Consider the following 21,701-nt stretch of genomic DNA (forward strand, 5'->3'; position numbering starts at 1 on the left):
CGTCCTATCAGCAAGTCTGCTTTGCAACCGCTTCAACTACTCGTCTGACAATCCTTCGGTGGAAGATAATAGGGTGAACAATGATGAGATCTCTGCCTCTCATTCAGTCATCTCATGAAATTACTTACAGATCGCCTTTGCAACCAAAGTTTAATATCCTTAGCTAGGCGCAAAAGCTTCTTTTGATATCGGATAGCAGTCCTGTCTTCATGAACCCTCGAAGTCCATGACCTCTCAACCATTGAATGAAAGTCTGGTTCAGTTAAGCACCATTGCTCGAAAGAAAATCGATGAGTTGATCTAAAGCCTCCTCCCCATTGCACGATCACCTGACCATGGTCAGACACGGTTGAGAGAATAATCCACCCCTTTATATCTGGGATGATTTCGAGGAATCCAGTTGAAATTAAGACTCTATCTAGCACCCTACAACATGGTCGTGTCCATCGGTTAGACCAAGTAAACCTTTCTCTAGACAATGGCATGGGGTATAGTTGATTTGCGACAACGAAATCTTGGAATCCTCTGATCGACGAATTAGGCATCACTAAATTTTTTGAATCTTTAATGAACAATAAACAGTTAAAATCTCCCAATAGAATATGGCAATCACCAGCCAAAGTGAGCACTCGATTCAGATCCTCTCATAGCAATAATCTTCTAGAAGCGCAATTTGGGCCATACACCACAGTAAGCACGACCATACGGTTTAGAGCTTGGACAGTGAAAGCGATGAAAATAAAAAACTGACCGAGGTCGACCTGAGCTGCCCCTAATGAAGACTTCCACAACATTAAAATACCCCCAACATGATTAACCACCGCTTTAAAACAGAAGCTTGCACCCCTCCACAACTCTGAAACCGAAGCAATAAAAACCTCTTGCATCTTTGTTTCACAAATAGCAATCACATCCAAATTTTTCTGTCTAATCCAATTAGACAAGAATAAGCATTTTGTCGGGCAGTTTAGGCCTCGAATATTCCAGCAAGCCATTTTCATTGGACATAATATGAAAAAATCTGAGATCTGTGTGTTCGGGTGAACGACGTGACGAGACAACATCTCTCCTTTGCATGCGAGATATAGCGGTGCTGACATCCCTTTCATTTCGTGTATACCCCAAATGAGAGGACGTTGAAGATACATCATCTTGAGAAGGCTAGTTAACTGATGAAACCACAGTTGTAGCACAGACTGTAAGATCCTTCGAGATTTCATGTAGTTGCGATTCAGATAACTTGATACCCAGTAGTTGTGTTGCCGTTGTGACATTAAAGCTCATCACTTGAGAAATCAGTTAGTCATCATCCCCCTTTTTCCTAAAGATTTCTCTTCATTGACTTCGTGCACAATGTCTATTTGCACCGCTTGAGGAGCCTCGAAAAAGTCGCGGTCCTGACCCACCTCCCAGCACAAACTAATGCAGGAGTTATATCTGCCTGATACGGAAAAACTCTTGTTCCAAAACAAGAAGTGAGAGAAAAGATGCAAGTTGTAGGAGTTTCCAAGATGATCTGAAGTGGTTCCATGATGATATACTTTATATTGTCAACCAACGAGAAAATGACATGGCAACCGACATGACATAAAAAAGAAATATCTATGCTCAGGTAAGTCACCGTAAACCTGATCCTCTAACGCAGACCTAGAGAGAGAGAGAGAGAGAGAGAGAGTATTGGAATTAATCAAAGAGCAAGAGATATGTTGGTTGGTCTTAACCGTTTTCCGAAGAGAACCCATCTATCATTTGAACTACCAAAGAGGCGAGAAGCGTGCTCCATCCACAATGGCAGCAAGAAGGCCTCTCTGACGTAGAGAGATCTTTACAGGCTCCCCCACGTCGGTGGAGTCTTATTCCCCCATCCTCCCTCAATCCCCTTCGGGAATCACCAACATCTCCCCATCATGTCCCTCACCCTTTAGACCTCAAAAGAGAGATAAAATCAAAGGTTTTTTGGTGGGTTGGGTGCTTTTCTCAATCTGGGCAGGAAGGAAAATGGACGAGAAGGCATTGGATGTAGTCGTAGAGCAGCAGGAGCCACAGAGATCAGAGTCCAATGAGAAAGATGTGCTTCAAAGCTTGTTTGAGATTGAGGAAGCCATTGATGCTTTTGGGGACTTCAGGAAAACGCAGAGGAAGGAGTGCTTCAACCTTGTTAGAAGGATGAAGTTGTTGGTCCCTCTCTTAGAGGAAGCTCGTGAGAACGAAGCCCTGCTATCGAAGAAATCGATTGCATGCCTCAGTGACTTGAAGAAGGTGTTCGTTTCCGCGAAGAAACTGTTGAAGACTTGTAACAGTGGAAGCAAGATCTATTTGGTTTGTTGTTTCTTCCTTCCCCATTTTACTTTTTCTTCCCCCTCTCTGCGAGTTTTTTGTTTATTTGTTTGTGCTTTTGTTTCGTTTTGGCTTTTAGGCCTTGGACAGTGAGGGGATCGCGGCGAGGTTACGCGCGGTGTATGAGAAATTGAACAGAGCCCTGGAATGCCTTATGATGAGTTGGGAATCTCTGATAAAGTGAAGGAACAAGTATGTTTTTATATGGATTGCTTCATTTTTTATTTGGTGTATTTATTGCAACAAGATGATGGTGGTTCATTGATTTTTAATGTGATTTTTTGTTGAAAGACAACAATGATCATATGCTTGATAGATCATCTATGCTTTTCCTCTTCTTTACCTCGTTTTAGCTTGAGTGGCCTGTTGTATCTTTCCTGCTGGATAAATTTTCTTGAACTCTACCCAAAAATGAGACTTTATGCTACTAACAAAATTCTTTGTACTTTTGATTTCTTGATGGCTATCAAAGATAAAATTGATGCTACCAATATTTTTTTTTACTTCTGTGAAATGACTGGATATCCTTGATGATAAATTGTTATGTAGGTTGAACTAATGTGCTCACAACTTCAGAGGTCTAAAAGAAGAACAGAAACTCAGGACATGGAACTGGCCATAGACATAATGTTTGTGTTCTTGAAGAAGGACGATCGCAATGCGGATAGCGCTATACTAGAAAGGCTGGCAAACAGGGTGGAGCTGCATACGATTCTAGACTTGAAGGAAGAAACAGTTGCAGTAATGTAATTTGTGAAAGGAGGTTGGGGCCAGTCTCCAAAAACGATCGAACAGATCATAGATGTCCTAAACAAGTTTAAGCAAATTGCCAGTGTTAAAGACGCAAGCGGAAGCAACAATGGGGTTGAAGTTGCTTCAGTGCCCAAATGCTTAGAAAAATGTCCATCATTAGCCATTCTAAATGACTTCCTCTGCCCAATTACTCTGGAAATCATGACAGATCCTGTGATCGTTGTAAGTGAGCAGACATATGAAAGGACAAGCATACATAAATGGTTGGATTCAGGGCGCAGGACGTGCCCGAAAACTCGACAACCTTTGTCACACATATCTTTAGCGCCAAACTATGCGCTCCACAACTTGATTACACATTGGTGTGAGATGTATAATGTGGAGCTTCCCAAAAAAGAAGCAAATATCAACTCACAGAGCTCCTCCGAACAAACACAAGAAATATCTACTATAGTCCAGAACCTCTCCTCTGATCAACTTAAGTGCAAAGAGCAGCGGTCATTGAGATAAGTAAACTTTCGAAAGAGAATCCGGATAACAGAATATTGATTGCTAAGGCTGGCGGGATCCCACGTTTGATAAGCTTGCTCTCATACTCAGACTCCAAAATCCAAGAACATGCAGTCACTGCATTGTTAAACTTGTCAATTGATGAAACAAACAAGAGAATAATTGCGAAAGAGGAAGTTATCCCAACCATAATTGAAGTATTACAGAATGAAAGTGTGGGAGCTAGAGAAAACTCAGCAGTTGCATTATTTAGTCTTTCTATGGTTGATGACAACAAGGTCGCTATTGGTTGTTTAGATGGAATTCCTCCACTTGTAGATCTACTTCAAAATGGAACAATCAGGGGTAAAAAGGATGCTGCTACTGCCCTTTTCAATTTATCCCTTAACCAAGCAAATAGAGGGAGAGCCATTAAAGCTGGTATTATAAAACCCCTACTTCAATTAGTCATTGAGAAACAATTGGGAATGGTTGATGAGGCTCTCTCCATTCTGTTTCTTTTGTCATCTATTCCCGAAGGAAGCAATGCTATTGGCGAAGTTTCATTTATTCAGACACTTGTAGAACTTATTAAAGAAGGTACACCCAAGAACAAAGAGTGTGCAACTGCGGTCTTGCTTGAGTTAGGAACAAACAATTCATCTCTCATATTGGTTGCACTTCAGTTTGAGGTATATGACTATTTAATCGAGCTAACAAAGAGTGAAACTAATAATAGAGCACAAAGGAAAGCCCACTCACTTTTGCAGCTTATGAGTAAATGTGAACAGATTTCATGAAGTAAACTTGTGGATATTTTAGGATTCGTTCAATTAGAGATGCTCAAGAGGTGTTTCTGCATAAAATTCTGGCCACTTCTGCTGTTCTATCATCTGTTTCATGCACATAAGGATGAAATTTATCATAGTTTTTGTTCTGATTGTATCCGTTTTTGCTTTTTTATTCTTTTGATTCATGTAAAGGTTTATATGGTGCAAGTCCTACAATACTCTTGAGCAGTATCTATGATCAGAGTTTGCTAAATAAGGAATTAAGGTGTAGCAATCATAATAATGTCAGATATACACAACTCTGCCCAATGGCAGGTTAATTTAATGGTTAATACTATCACGTAAGTGTATTATTTATTTGTGGTTGCAATTTGTTGAGGTAATTTTGTTTGTTCTTTTCAAGTTGTACATCCCTTTTTAACTTTTCTGACATTTCATAAATGTTATATATATATATTAACTTTTTTAATTTGCTTTAGTGTTGAGTATTGAATATACTAGTATGCAATTTTTTCTCCTAGAAAATTTGATGATTGGTTGAGCCTCATTTTCATTAAACTAGACACTTATTTCATCCAGGACACTGAAGTATATATAATTTTTTTACAAAAATAGGGGCATGAAGTGATCAGAATTTTGTTGAATCTGGTTGTAATGCCAGCAACATTCTTAAACTTTCATATGGATTTGACTTTGTATCAGGCCAAAAGTAGATGCAGATTTGAATCAGATTGCATAGCACAATAATCACATCTAGCCCAAATTTATGAATTAGTGTAAAAAATAGGAACTACGATTTATATCTTAAAATAGCATATCTAGGATTCTAGAAGAGGTTCAGATCTATTAGGTTTTAGACTAGGGTACGTAGGATCAGTGCTCATACAAAGCTAAATCTGACAAACTGTAATTGTTCTGAACTGCTTAAGACCTTACACGTTAGGTTCTTTGTATGCCATTCAATTTGAAAGCTTTAAACATCATATTGCCTTTTAGAATCATTAAGTTCATGGGTTTAAGTTGATCCAATCTTTGTCAGCATTTAATAATCAAAGTCAACCTGGTCACAACTCATTAATTCTTACTCATCAATGTTTGGAGATTTCTTTCATTGTGACAACATGTTTAGAAGTCCATCTTCATTGTTGTCATAATGGATTGCTTGTTTTTACTTTTGCAAATGACTCAAATCTGGCTTTCTACCAGTCCATAATTCATGAAGTGTAAGCTCTACAATTTTAGAAGGAACCTTAATTAGGATATACATGGCAGTGCCAAATTGCTTCTCTCCAAAATTTCTTAGGAGGATTTGCATGTGCCAACATGAACCTTGTCATATCCATTAAGGTTCTATTCATTCGTTCTACTACATCATTTTATTGTGGTATATAAGGCGTAATTGTATAAGGAGTTATATTATTATCATTATAAAATGTCTTAAACTCATCAGAGTTATACTTACCTTCTCTACCAAATCTAATAACTTGGATTTTTCTTCTTAGTAATCCTTCAACTTCATGTTTACATACCTTAAACTTTTTTAGAGCTTCAAATTTTTTAAAGATTGGGTGCATGTATCCATACCTTTAGTAGTATCTATAAATGTGTTGAAATGTGATTTTTTTTCATGTGTTTCTATTGTTAAGGGTCCACATATATCAGTGTGTACTAAAACTAATAAGTTGCATGATCCACTTCCCTTAGGAAAATATTTTTTGATCATTTCACCTGATATGCATGGTTCATATTTTTCAAATTCTACATTTTTAAGAGAAGGTAATAATCTCATGCGAATTAATCTTGTCATTTCATTGACATTTACATGCCCTAACCTTAAACAAAATTATTCTTCTTAATAAAATGTCAATGGTCAGAAATAATTATTCTTCTCAATATAACCAGAAATATTCATTACATTATTTATAGAAGGAGTTACATTTAAACAGAAAAGACCATGGTCAACATTAACATCATAGCGACCTCTTCGCTTCACTTTTCCATCTTTTTCAATAGTGACCTTATCAATCTGGAAGTGAATTTCGATGTCAGTTTTAGCAAAATCTCCTACTGCTAAAAGATTATTTCTTATAAAAGGTACATAAAGTACATTTGTTAGTAGGACACTGGTCCCTTCTACTTGGAGCCTGTAGGTCTCTATCCTGACCACATCATTATAGGTGTTATTTCTCATATACACCTTATGATTTCTAGGCTTTAGCTCCTTCAACTCCATAAATCCTTCCTTTGATTTAGATATATGTCGCGTCACACCTGAATCAATTCACCATCTTGGGAGATCATTATCTACGATCAATGATTTAGACACAATGCATACTATTTCTCATTCTCCATTTACTTGTTTTTCTAAATTCTCTTACTTGGTTCTATTTGAGCAATTATTCTTGAAATACCCAGCTTTTCTGCAAGAAAAACATGCTCCTCTGGTTGCACTAGACGCTTCTTATTGAATTTATTATTCTTAAATTTTTTGAAGAATGTGCATTTAGGCTTAAACTTGTGAGAGGTTGCTAGGAAGGATTCTTGGGTATTCATAACTCTTCCCTCCCTGTCTTTTGGCATGTGCTCTTGCTCAAGGGTTAATTGCAGAGCAAGCTCAGTTAGAATAAGGATTTTCTGGTTTAATCTCATGGCAATTGACATCATCTTTCAAGTTTGAGGAAGGTTGTTCAGTATAGTGGAGATTTGCATTCACTCAAAAATATCATTTTCAGCTATGGCTAAGTCCTTCGCCATTACCAACATTCGATTCACATGATCGACTATGTTGTCTGACTCTTTAATCCTGCATGAATTGTATTGCTCTAAAAGAAGTTGAATGTGGGTTTCTGAAGTCATATCATACTTCTTTCTAACTTCTTCTATCATTCTTTTTGTAGTGTTAAAGTCTTCAAATACTCGGATGAGGTCATCTTGCATAAATGTTAGAAGAGTCGCTCGAGTAAGTTGATCATCTTCGATAAACTTATTATGAGCTTTTATTCTCTTCTTCACTCAATTTATCAGTTAGTGAAGATTTAACATTATTCGATACATATAGAGTGTCATGTGTTAATGAATATTCTATCTTTCTTCTCCACATTCCAAAATTCATCCCATTGAGTTTTTCAATTTTTGACAACTCAACCATGGTTATTCGATTTGTCATATTCCTAATTATAAACAAATATTAGAATTAATAAAGTTTATTTCAAATAATATTTGTAAATGTAACTAGTTTTGATCATTCTAAACAAATTTAACTTGTAATAAGATACTTAAACGTCCAAGAATATGCACAAAAATGCTAAATTCTAAAAACTTTTAACACAAATAGCACTAGGTGGTTTTTAAAAACTCATGACCACTTTTTTATAATTTCAGAAAACAAACGAAGAAGCTTTATGTAAGCAAAAACATATAAACCTCTTTATGCAAATTTTTGAGTTAAACAGAAAATTTGTAACCCTCTTTCTATAATATCAGAAAAGATTAGATGCTTTGTTCTACAAAAATTCAATAAAACAGAACACTTTCTGAAATTTCTGAGTTTATCAGAAATGATAAACCACCTTTCTGTAATTTTCAGAAAGGCAAAAGCCTTTTTAAGCAAAAACAAAAACAAAAATAGAAACTTCAAATTAAATTTTTGTTTAGTTAAACAAAAAGATTCAACCATCTTTCTGTAATTTTAGAAAACCAAAAATCTGTTTCTGCAAAAATCAATAAGCAGAGGCTTCTTTTTTAAAAAATAAAAAAGTAAGCTTCTTTCTAAAATTTTCAGAAAATAGACCCTTTGAACAAAAATTTCAGAAGGGTCCTAAAAGGAATTAAGTAAAATATATGAATTTAAGATAAAAAATATATATATTTTTTACTTTATGTAATGAGAGAAGAAGGGTTCTCGACCCTTCTTTCTTCTCGAAAAAGGCCTTGCAGGTTCCCCTTTTCTGGTGATGAGGCCACGCTTCAAGTGGAACCCAGCGACCAGTCCGACGGCAGCACACCGCACCGGACGAGGTGACCGATGATCACCGCACGACCTTAGAGAATAAGGCCTCCGCCAATGAGGTTTTGAGGGTTGAAAAAATCAGGCAAATTAGTCCCCGACAACAATGCCACTACTAGGACCTTCGACGGGGAATCCGGCCACCAAATCGACCGAAAAGATGAACAGGGTTCTGGGCCCACTATTTTTTTTTGTTTTCCCTTTTCTGTTTCAATGGCTCAGCCGACGCTGATGTAGGCAATTTTTGGCAATGACCCATCGAAAAGGAGGACCCACTCGGTGCATTGCTCGCAACACTATGTCGCACCCCTGATGGCAACGATGAAGGGAACCGCCTTTTTTTTTTCTTTTTTCAGCAATGCACCCCTGTCGTGAAACTAGGCGATCCTGCCCAGGAAGAATTCTGTCGATCGACACACAAAGAGGGAGAGGAAGACCGGGCCACCACTGGTGTCCGATCACCACCAGTGGTGGTGATTTCTTCTTCTCTACTCAATAACCGAAGAGGGCCGAACCCTCTTCATTTACTCTGGGTTTATTTTATTTTTTTTGAGTTTTCGCAAATCGAGAACCCTTGGTTCACCGATTTGTCTAAAACAAAAAATAAACTGACTTTTTGCTTTTTTCTATTTTTTTTTTATGTTTCTCTTTTTCGGCGATGAGTCCCTACCGTGAAAAGGGTGTTTCGGTTTGGCATCGGTCTGTGTCAATACACCTGCACATACATGCTACTTTCGTCACTATCAGGGATCTGTCAAACCCGCTCTGATATCAATGTAGGAGCTTGGATGCTCGGATGCAGAATTGCATTGAGGTGAAAACACGCTGTTACACTCAAAATTGCCAGGGAGGTCCACACTATTAACTCACAATTTGAATGTCTTTCTAGTAACCATAATTGTACTTTTTTAATATATGTATTCATACCCTTTCACTTCATTAAGAAGTTTATGTTTGAAGCACTTTTCTAAAAGAAATTCCTTCATCCTCAAAAGACACATCTTTTTGTATTTTGAACATTATGACCGTTGGAATAACTGTCTACGTAGCCTTACACATCTTGGCATTTCCGGAGACAGGAGTGGTGTCCATGTTAAGCCCATCTCTTATTTCAACAGCAGCAGCGACTTGAATCCTTGCTGAAGCGAGAAAAACCCTGAGTAAGTCCCACGGCCACCCTGCCAGCACCAGTGTCGCTGCATAGAAATTGACCTTTATGCTTACATTAGACGTGAATGATTGGGAATGCAACTTACCTTTATAATCTCTCATACTTCTAATACTTTTAAATTGTAGAAAAGAAATTAATGCACATATAAATACAGCAATACTAAGCATTATTTATGCATTTAACCAAATACAAGGTGATGAAAAAAAAAAAAGGCCCCAAGGGGGGTTGGCGTAGTGGGGTGGGGGGCTTTGGCTGCTAGATGTCTATCAAGGTTTAATTCTCATGGGCATCGCCGTGCAAGCCAACACCTTGGGGGCAGGGGTCTTAGCCTTGGAGCTTTGCATTCCTACCTATTTTTTGAAAGAGGTTAGGCAGACCACTACCAGATATCTCTTAATCCTCATGTGGCATAGGGATTTGAACCTGGGCCTTAAGCTTGGCACAAGACCCTTTGTAAGACCTGCGTTTTTTATGAAAAAAAATGTAATGTATGAATATATATATATATATATATATATATTTAATTATGTGCAAAAACATAATAACCGTACCAAAAAGATTTATTACAGAATCACATCATACATTGCATTTTCTCAAAAAAATCACAAGTCTTACCCCCTCTTACTGGGATACGGTATTCCCACCAAAGTTTTTGCCTAGAGCAAATAACACCCAGTTAACTTCGGTCATTTATCTATTAAAATATCCATTCTACCCATGCAGTTTTGGGATAAATCTAAGGGTGTCAATGGGTTGGGTTTGACCCAAACCCGACCTATACCAAAACCTACAGGGTCAGGGACTGGTGATAAAAGAAGAGGTCAAAGTAGAATTTGGGTCAGACCCAAAAGGCCTGATTAATATATGGGGCTGGGTATGGTTCATGAAATTATATACCAGACCTGGGCCCAACCCAAGTTTCGATTAAAACCCGTGTTTTTCCAATATAAAAAAGATAAAAAAATTATTTTAGTGGTCATGGATCGGGTCTTGTTCATGTAATTCTTATAGGACCTAGGTATGGTTTTTCTTGTGACATACCCATTTGAACCCGAGTCCAGACCCGTAACCACACCTCAAAGTCAGATCTGGGTTCAGACTCACATGGGTCCAAACCAGATCCGACCCGTTGCTGCCCCTAGATAAAACTTTCTCAAATAAGAAAGCCTGATTATTAGGAAACTGGCTATGCATGGTTTCTTTGGCTTCAGGTCTTCCATGAGATAACTGTATATTACACAGACCCAATTAGCTCCACCAGTTATTGCACCTATATCTTTTCACGTTAGTCTGACCTCTACCAGTTATTATTTATAGTACTACTGGGGTTTTGAACCTGCAACGTCCCACAGCAGGGAGACATGCACTGACAGCTCCTACCAACCACGCGGAGCCCGGGTAGGTAATTTTAAGTCAATAGTTGGTTTATCTAAGATCAGACATACCTTGAATTGCAGCTGTGATTGGACTCATGAGTAATCATAATCAAGCATGGAAAAATTTCCTGTTTTGAGTTTAATTGATATAAAACTAAACTAGTAATTTGAAAACATGAATGTTAAACCCAAGGAAAAATTAACGGCTGAATGAAGTCAGAATCGGGTGCAATCACATGGCACACAATTTATGCATTAAGCACCTGATCGCTCTCTGTCAGGCCTTGGGCTCCGCAACTGACAGGCCTGTGCGCAAGATGGAGGGTGATCAGGTGCTTAATGCACAAATATTTGTGCAATCATATTGCACTTGATCTTTTCACTTGCGAATGGAAGCATTTGAGTAATAGCGATAAACCCTCAGTGGTAAATTGAAAACCCCCAAAAGTTTGGGGTGCACATGAATTAGGACATGCCATTTAGGGGGCGTTTGAATAGGATGCACGTGGACAGGACAGTGCATCTTGTCTCATACAGTTCATGGACAGGACCTATCCTGTCGATGCACCCTTAATTTTTTTTTTCCGTCAGGGGTTGTCCGTCCTCTGCTGTTCTGTGAGGGGGTACGGAACAGAAGTGGGCACCATTTTTTGCTTCTGCAGAACACATCAGAAACACTTCTGGGCGTCCGGCATTTGCATTTGAATGCACCACCATGGGGTCCACGTTTTGCAAATATGACACTACAAGTATTTTTTGATAGTATTTTTTTTAATAAAGGAATGTAAATTTTTAAGCTTGAATATTTATAAAGCATCGATTTTCAAACCTTATAAAATCCTACCCATCCGTCCGAAACGAACGGTCCAAGAGTCGGCTCCTGTAACATCAAGCATGCAAAACATATCTGTACAGTAAGATTTCTGAAAATTATGAAAAACAACCTTTAAAAGCCGGGTATGGTGGTGGTAGGCAAGTATCAGAGTTAGGGGTGGCAAAATCTGACCCGACACACCAACCCGCTTCTTAGCCGGGTTAGGGTTTGGCATAAACGGGTTCGTGTCATAAAATGGGTTGACCCGCCTAAACCATTTATTAAACGGGTCGTGTTCGTGTTAAGGGTTTGCCAACCCGCCAACACGTTTGACCCTATATATATATATAAAAACTTATCTAACCCTAACTCCTAACTTTACACTTTAGTTACTCACCTAACTCCTTCCTACTAAGCCGCAACCGAAAGCCCGAGACCTCTTCTCTCCACATCGTTGCCATCACCAAACAGGCGCACACGACCACCCTTTTTGTGTTTCTAATTATGTTATTCGGATTAGACAGGTTATTCGAGTTACTCGGGTCAGTTATCGGGTCGACTCGTTTAATAAACGGGTCGCCGTGTCGTGTCGACCCGATCCGTTTATTAAACAGGTTAAACATGTCATGTCGGGTTACCCGTTTAATAAAAAGGTCGTGTTCGTGTTTACCACATCTGACCCATTTAATAAACGTGTCGTGTTCATGTTGAGGTATTCTGACCCACCAACCCGTTAACCCGACCCATCAACCCGCCGACCCAATTGCCACCCCTAATCAGAGTAGACAGTTGCATGATTATTTATAAGGTTTTAAAACCGACGGTCAATTTTTACAAATGTTTAAACTAAAAAAAAATCACATTTTTCATTAAAAAAACATGATTTAAGTATCATTTTCTATGAAATCGATGGGAGAAATCAGATTCGCGAAAAAACAACCAAAAAACCCCCTGTTCTCTCGTAGTATGCTCTTAACTTTGGCAGACACCTATTCCCCCACATTCACTCTCTCCCTCTCACTTTCACTTGAAAATATATCATTTTACCAACTTTCAGCCAATCCATTACCACATGGTATCCGAATCCGATCCTGATAAGAAAACGAGCCCACTCATCAAATTCTAGATCCATTGTGTGAGTCGATGTTGACCTGACCCATATCCCATACGTTTGCCTTAGGCCCACAAAGATCATTTCGATTCGATTTGCACAATTATTAATCATTTAATTTTTAGAAAATTTACTTGGGTTGGCTAGCCCATATGTGCATCCTACATTACTGAAAAAAAAACAGAAAAATATCCGTACAAGTTTCCGACGAAAAAATATTAAATAATATCAAATCGATTTTTTCCTCCCAAGAGGTGTGGCATAGTGGCATGGAGCCTAGACCTTTTGACGGGCAGTCTAGGTTCAAATCCCCCCGGCCCCGGTGTAAGCCAAAGCTTGGTGACTCCTTGCGGTTGATGAGTAAGCCCTCAGAGTTTTACACTGACATGGACAGAAACCCGCTGAGCCAGCGCAGCTAGGTCTCTACGCCTGGCGCGGTTTCGCCGTGTTAAAAAAAAAGTGTTTGAAAGGGTTGCAAATGGTTCAGATTTCAGATCAAAAAATACTTTGGGGAGTCGGTTTGATTCGGATCCGAGACAGTCAAAATTTGCAAAATCACCACCCCATATCCTAACAATTTGCAACTGGGGGCAATGTTGTCAGAATCGGTATAGTCCTGAATCGGTTTTCAAAACAATTCAAAGAATCAGATCGACTCAGACTCTGAACCGAATGGGGCTGAATTAGACAATTTTTAACCAGTAGATGACACATATCAGTAAAATGCTAACATAATGTTAAACAATATTAAAAACATTTTAATTTTTTTTTGAAAATAAGCATTAAAAAAACTGAATCAACTTAGGTCGATACGATACGAATAAGCCTGAATCGGTTGATTTGCAACGATACCGACTCTTGCACCAATGAGCTCATAAGTCGCAAGTGAGAGTGGTGGTTTTCTTTGGTTACTCCCCGAGAAGAAAAGGACGTTTTTTGTGCAAAACCCATATTTTCATTCATAGGATCAGGTTGAACTGGAATTCAATTCCATCAAACACTTATGCCGATTCTAATGGAATTCAATTCCACCCAATCTCATGAATCCAAACATGCAGCACGAAAGGGTTGGGTATGACTCCATCCCAATCTCTATACATATACCGGGTCTAATAGGTTTCGGGTTTGGTAATAAAGAGGGATGTTTGAATAAGAATCAGATTGGACAATAAGATTCGATTAGTACATATATGAAGCTAGATATGGTTTCTGAAATTCCATACTAGACCTGGTCAGAGTCGGACCCTGAGTTCCGATTTAGATCTGCAATTTTTCAATGTAAGAAACATAAAAAATATGGATGATCGGGTCTGGCTGTATAAACATTGTAGGACCTGAACATGGTTCTTCATATGGTAGGTCCAGTCAGACCCAGATTTGGACCCAATATCAGCACTTCACAGTCAGTTCTGGCCCCAAATCTACCCACGTCTAGTAAGGGTCCGTCACCTTGTCAGCCTATGTCCAGGCCCGATAGGGTTGATCACATTGGATCCAAATCGGTTAATTTGAGCTGAATCAAGTTGGATATAGGCCCATCCAAACCAACCAGGCGTTTCTAAGTATAAGCTTCGATTCAACCTCATTTCCAACTTGTTCAGCATCACCATCCAAGACCAAATTCTGGTCCAACTCAGCATTGAGATTCGGTCGGGATCCATATCCAGGTGAGGACGGATCTGGAATTGGACCAATTGCCATCTGGCTCTAGGGCAGCAAACATATCGGATATAGTCGGATATCCGATCCGAGTCCGGCATGTTATTTCCAGACATGGATTGTTCAAGTAAAATCCAAATGCGCATTCAGAGTCTGTTTAAATTGGATCACTTTGGGATTTGGATCAGATTTGTGTTAGCATTTTAAGTCGGATCTGGAGTTGATCCTAATCAAAATCCCACCCAATTGGGTATTTTACATATAAAAATCTCGTTTTTGTGCTATTTTTTTCCAGATCAAGTATTATCATATGTATTTTGGAATCGGATTCAACCTTACCTCCTAACTCCGCCTGTGTAGTTATACACTGCCGGTCCCAAGCCCGGATAAAGGAGGAGGGTTGCGGTAGGCCTGTGACAGCCAGCATAAAAACTGTCATATCCTATGAAAATGAACCAATATGAGAATTTCGTTGGGGCGTTCCCTACTGAGCGACGCGCTGTACTCTCTAGGCCCGGAGGCAGTGATAAATGTGCAAGGGTTGCTAGGTCGTCGCCCAGAAGCGACGCGTCACACCGGCGCCCGGATGTGGTGTCAAATAGGCAAGGGTTCCCTCACTTTGTTGGACGGGTGGGGGTAAAGAAGTTAGTCCAAGACCATAAAATTAGGTTAGCCACTTGGAACATAGGGTCTTTAACTGGTAAGTTGGTAGAGTTAGTAGATGTTATGTGTAGGAGAAATATTGATATTTTATGTCTTCAAGAGACCAAATGGGTAGGTGAGAAAGCTAAAGTGATAGAACCTTGGGGATATAAGATTTGGTATACAGGAATAAATAGGAATAGGAATGGAGTAGGGATTGTTATGAGTCGTCAGTTTATAGATAATGTAGTTGAGGTCCGTAGGAAGGGTGATAGAATTTTACTTATTAAATTAGTATTAGGTACGGATATTATTAATATTATTAGTGTTTATGCACCTCAAGTAGGTTTAGATGATTCCATTAAGCATCAATTTTGGGAAGATTTAGATGGAGTAGTACAAGAGACATCTTATGGAGAAAAGCTTTTCATCGGCGGTGACCTTAATGGACATGTAGGCATTAGTAGGGATGGATTTGAGAATATCCATGGAGGCTATGGTATAGGAGAAAGAAATGAAAGTGGAGAAAGGATTTTAGATTTTTGTTTGTCCTATGATATGATCTTAGCAAACACTTGGTTTAGGAAGAGGGAGTCTCACCTAGTAACATTTAAAAGTGGGGTTAATACGAGTCAGATAGATTTTTTCCTACTTAGAAAGAGAGATAGGGGTTGTTGCATCGATTGTAAGGTTATACCAGGAGAAAGTGTAGCTACACAACATAGAGTCTTAATTTTAGATCTTAGAATTAGACAATGCCGCAAAAGGGATAGACATAGGATAGATCCTAGAATTAAGTGGTGGGCACTGAAAGGAGCTAAACAAGGAATGTTTGTAGAGCAGGTAGTTAAGGAAGTTGATTGGTGTCTCGAGGAGGATTCAGAATCAATGTGGAATAAGATAGCGGGTGGTATGAGAAAAGTAGCTAAGGAGGTATTGGGTGAGTCTAAAGGCGGTGCACCACTAGGTAAGGATACATCATGGTGGAACGAGGATGTCAAATTAGCTATTAAGGTTAAAAGAGAGTGTTATAGAAATCTAAGTAAGAGTCGTGATAATGAGAATTTGGAGAAGTATATGATAGCAAAGAAGGAAGCTAAAAAAGTTGTTCGAAACGCGAGGGCTAAGGTATATAAGGAGGTTTATGACGAGTTGGATACCAAAGAAGGCGAGAAGGATATTTATAGGCTTGCAAAGATGAGAGATAGGAAATCGAAGGATTTGGGTATGGTTAGATGTATCAAAGATGAAACGCAAAGGGTTTTAGTCAAAGATGAGGAGATTAAGGAGAGATGGAAAGATTATTTTGATAAGCTATTTAATGATAGTCATGCTCAAGATCTTGGAGACTTCTCCATTCCTTTTCATGAGATAAATCGTGACTTCATGCGCAAGATTCAAAAGAAAGAAATTGCAGAGGCTTTGAAGAAAATGAAATCAAGAAGGGCAGTTGGCTCAGATGGTATACCTATCGAGGCTTGGAAATGCTTGGGAGAGAAAGGTTTAGAATGGTTGACAAATCTTTTTAACTTGATTTAGCGAACAAATAAGATGCCTAATGAGTGGAGGAAGAGTACTTTGGTGCCTTTATATAAGAATAAGGGTGATATACAAGATTGCACAAACTATCGTGGTATAAAACTCATGAGTCATACTATGAAACTTTGGGAGAGGGTGATTGAGTCTAGGTTGAGGAAGGTTGTCATGATATCGGAGAATCAATTTGGTTTTATGCCTGGAAGATCAACTATGGAAGCTATACATCTTCTTAGACAACTTATTGAAAGATATAGGGAGAGGAACAAAGATTTGCATATGGTTTTTATTGATTTAGAGAAGGCATACGATAGAGTACCTAGGGACGTTCTCTGGTGGACAATGATGAAGAAAGGTGTTTCTCTCAAGTACATTAGTATAATTAAAGATATGTATGAAGGAGTAGTAACCAATGTCCGCACTTGTGGAGGGGTGACAATCAATTTTCCGATAACGGTTGGGTTACATCAAGGATCTGCTTTAAGCCCTTTCGTATTTGCGATAGTGATGGATGAGCTTACGAGATCAATTCAAGAAAATGTACCGTGGTGTATGTTGTTTGCTGATGATATTGTTTTGATTGATGAGTCTAGAGCTGGGGTTAATGCTAAGTTAGAATTATGGAGACAGACATTGGAAGCTAGAGGTTTTAAGTTGAGTAAGAGTAAGACTGAATATATGAAATGTCGGTTTAGTAAGCAACGAAGTAGTGATGGGAGTGTAGTGAAGCTTGGTGAGCAAGATATACCGGTGAATGATTATTTCAAATATTTGGGATCCATCATTCAAAAGTATGGAGAAATTGATGGAGATGTAAATCATAGGATAAAGGTTGGGTGGATGAAATGGAAAAGTGCTACTGGAGTGCTGTGCGATCGTAGAATGCCATTGCGGTTGAAGGAAAAGTTTTATAGGACGACTATTAGACCCGCTTTACTATATGGTACGGAATGTTGGGCTGCCAAGAGACATCATATTCAAAAAATGAGTGTAGCTGAGATGCGGATGCTTAGATGGATGTGTGGAAATACAATAAAAGATAAGATTCGGAACGAAGAGATACGTAAGAAGGTAGGTGTTGCACCCATTGAAAATAAGATGCGAGAGAATCGTTTACGGTGGTTTGGACATATTCGGCGAAGGCCTAATGATGCTCCAGTTAGAAGGTTGGAGAAATGGGAAAATATATTAGTTAAAAGAAGTCGGGGTAGGCCTAGGAAGACTTGGATGGAGATGATAGGAAAGGATATGAATGCTTTGAACCTCACCGAGGACATGGCGTTGGATAGAAATGATTGGAGGAAAAGGATTCATGTGGAAGACCCAAAATGAATTTCTTTTTTGGTTCATATCGCTGACCCCAATTGTTTTGGGATGAAGGCGTAGTTGTTGTTGTTTGTTTGTATTCAACCTTACCTCCTCAGATCTGAATACGGATCCTGATCTACTGTTTACATTTCGGGTTCGAATCTGGAAAGATCCGGCCGGAATCCAACCGGTTTGCACTCCCCACTCCTCTGTAGGTTTTTTTTTTTGTGGACGAAAAGAAAGTCAACGAATCGAATTCCTTCTTCGACCTTAGCTGATCCTTTTCGTCTATTTCGGTAATTTCATGCTGAGAGAATTAAAGACTCCCCCTCTGGATTGCCTTCTCATTCTCCCTCCTTTTCTCCTCTCTTTCTCTGTCTTTTCTCTTCTGCAACGAAACCCTCGCTCACGTAGATTTTCCTTTTCGCAAAGTCCCGATTTTGTCCTTCATCTTCCTCACACCTCCGGAGGCGGCCGCTGACGAGGACGCCCATAAGGTGAAGATCCGGGCGTTGCTCAATCTAGGGTTAGGGTTTCGTTCTTCCGCGAACCGAGGAGGGGAGCCATGGGGGGCGACAACGATTCCGGAGAGTCGACAGCGTTGGCAGGTGATGCCGCCAGTGATGGCGGTGGCGGCATCGTCGTCAACATCCGGTGCTCCAACGGCTCCAAGTTCTCGGTGCGTGCGGATTTGGGATCCACTGTTGCCGCCTTCAAATCGGTCGTGGCGAAGAGCTGCGAGATCCCGATGGATCAACAGCGGCTCATCTACAAGGGGCGAATTCTCAAGGACGATCAGACCCTGGAGAGCTACGGTACTCGCTGCATCCCGTTCAGTTTTTTAGGGTTTAGTAGACGGTTGCCTGATCGCTTAATTTTCTTAAAAAAAATAGTGCCTGATCATGATTTTATTTTGTTTTTTGGCTATATCTGATGTTAGATTGTTCCATTTCTTTTTCGTTCATTCATTCTTTTATCGTGATTTTACTAGATAATTTGTTTCATGACGCGTGACTCATTCAGAAAATTTGAACTAAATTTCCCGAATATTTTAAGGGTCGAGATCTGTTCGTTAAGGCATACCTTTTCCAATTAAATTGTTACATGTTTCTGGAAAATTACGTTCTTTGGAGCCTCTAAAAAATATGTTTTTCTGTTTTTTCAGAAAATTTCATCATGTGATTGCATATGTAGTTGTTGTTATTATGACATCTGGTATTTTTGCCCCGAATTGTTTAGTCTGCTTTGGTTATTTCCATGTGTATGCAGATTATGGTTTCTGCTTGTCTGCAGTGTTCATATTAGCTTATGATTTCTTCGAGCGCGTTGCATTGTTGGTCCTTCATTTTTTGTTTCCTTTCATTTCTGTCGCCTCTACCCTTCTTTCGAAGTCTCGTGAATTGAATGACTATATTAATATGTGCAAAAATTTTATGAGTTGGGCATTGAGTATTGACTTGGTACCCGTTTCCCTCTGTGTCATCGATAGGGATAGGCTCCTGATTTTGGTTGTGTTCTCGAACTTAGTCATCGTTTTGTGGTATACTTAAGAAGAGAAACATCACTCTTAAATGTCTTCTCTCACTCAGTTAGTATAATTAAGGCTACCCGGTATCGCTAAATTGGAATTTGTTGAGCTAGTGGGTGGACCTGGCTTCATTCATATGTCCCAGACTTAGCAAATTTATGCTTGAATCATCAGGACCATTTCTTCTTCATCTTCTTTTTCTTTAATCCGAGTTCTTATAGATTTTCTATGTAATCAATAATTTTTTTTTCAGTTTTAGTTATTTTTTCTCATGGTATCAACTCCTTTAGTTAGTTTTAACACAAATTCAGATGGCTATGATTGAAGATGTGGTAGACTAAGTAGCATTCTTTAATTTAGCCCCTTGGTTTCTGCTTGCAAAATTTTCAAAGGGTATCTGTGGTATGTTATCATGGTTATGCATGCTTGGAACTTCTCAATAGACCATATATATGTGGAGAGCATGCCGGTGAGTTGTGTGCCTATATCTTTACCATCATGTTGGATTGCAGCTCCGATTATGACCTTCATTCCTAATTTCATGGAGGTTCCTTCTCAAGGTCCCAAAAAAATATTATCGATGGGTGGTATCTTTCATGTTTATTATAATCAAAATCATCTTTCTGTATAGATATGACCTTTTTGCCCTTTTCAGGTTTAACCAAGACGATGAGGAGGTTGGATGGGGACAATGTTGTCAGTATCGGCTTGAATAGGCCTGTATCGGCCTATACGTATCGTATCAGCAGAAAATCAATACGATACTAGCCTGAATTGGCTATTTTTTAATAAATGTAAAAATACTTAAAATTAATTTTAAATATTATTTTAATGGTTTTAACACTTGTCACGTTCTGATTGACACAAAATATTTTTAATTATTTTTTAGCCGATTTAGAACGATTCACTTGAGAATGATTCAGGGTCAACACCGATACTGACAACATTGGATGGGGCAGCACAGTAGGAAATAAAAAAACAAGAATTATCTAAGGAGAGGTTGCATGCTATAACATGAAAGGGGCTTGTATATCCGTTTGATGGTTGAGCTTGTCAGTGGTTTCCTACTTCAGGAATATTTCTATATAATTGTATCTCTGGTGGGTTCGTAAGTAAGGAGCTTTGTGTATCTAAGCTTCTACTGCTGTATACAAAGTGTGTTGACAGTGTCAGACTGGTCCTTTTACTTCACAAGAATGCTTGAATGGCCACTTGCATGCGACCAGCTTTCCTTAAAAGGGTTCCTGACCTCAGATAATGCTTGTTTCATGTGTTCAAACTTGGAGTTGCGATGCATGGCAAGATGGTGGTTTGGCAATTGGAGCATCTCCATGGCAATGTGAAGACACTAAGATTTTTTTTTCTTTTTAATGGACACACACTTCATTATTTGAGGAGGAAGAGCTGAACTTGTTACTTTGAACACCATGAAGATGCAGCCTTGAATGGAGACATGTAAAACATACTCTCTTTATGAGTTCGAATGAATACAAAAGCCACTAGAAGGTGTGTAAAACTGTAAATTATTACAGTTTCTAATTTCTGTTTTTTTAATAAAAAAACATAGGTTATTTGTCTAATATATCTATTCCTTCTTGTACTATAATTCACTCATAAAAAAAATGGTAAATGGTGTAAAAAATGAAAACTAGTATCCAGTATGGAGCTAAGAATTTTTGTGGTGTGTCTGTGTAAATGAGTTTATTCTAACATGACGTATTTTTCTTGTGATAAAGAAACTTTGTGCTTCCTATAGAAGAGGACTGAAAGAAAGCTACTTTTTTATTTGGAGTTATGATGATCAGTGCCATGACAGCCTGGTTGCAGCATTTGCCTTGATTCTTTGTAATTTAATTAGAGTTTTACCGATATGTCTAATCTGCAATTCTATAAAACATAAAGAGGTGCATGAAATGCATTTTATTATTTTTAAGTGGTCATTTAAATTCACAAATGCTATCTTACATTTCTACAGGTGTGAATTGGATTTTGGATACTACATAAATAAATAGAAGTGTACATGAACAATCCCATGTACACATTTCATACCAAGCATGTCCATTTTGTGTCCTGAATCCACATGCCCCCGACTCCATGAGTGGAATTTTGCTGGTTTCCAGAGCCAATTGTTCATTCAGTTTCATGTATACAGGTTGTTTCTCAGGTGGATATTTGTGTCC

The 21,701-nt window shown here is 38.8% G+C and overlaps 1 protein-coding gene and 1 pseudogene across 13 annotated transcripts in view; both read left to right on the forward strand.

The window, feature by feature from the left end:
• Nucleotides 1-1,998: 1,998 nt before the first annotated feature.
• LOC149832980 (U-box domain-containing protein 15 pseudogene) lies at nt 1,999-4,379 on the forward strand (annotated as a pseudogene).
• A 13,960-nt stretch (nt 4,380-18,339) lies between these two features.
• The window catches only part of LOC149832981 (ubiquitin domain-containing protein DSK2b-like), a 37,313-nt gene continuing 33,951 nt past the window's right edge, over nt 18,340-21,701 (forward strand). For 12 of the 13 annotated variants that reach the window (XR_016433381.1, XR_016433380.1, XR_016433379.1 and 9 more), the window contains exon 1: nt 18,424-18,808. Coding sequence is in view for 6 of the 13 variants with exons in the window: in XM_090014821.1 (XP_089870947.1) it covers nt 18,559-18,808 (250 nt within the window). In the remaining 7 variants the exon portion in view is untranslated. Of the gene's footprint in view, nt 18,809-21,701 lie in introns of all 13 variants that reach the window. The other variant, XR_016433384.1, reaches the window with a different exon arrangement.

The sequence above is a fragment of the Nuphar pumila genome, chromosome 7 (genome assembly GCF_984573655.1).
Source record: "Nuphar pumila chromosome 7, dmNupPumi1.hap1.1, whole genome shotgun sequence".
NCBI classification, from domain to species: Eukaryota; Viridiplantae; Streptophyta; class Magnoliopsida; order Nymphaeales; family Nymphaeaceae; genus Nuphar; species Nuphar pumila.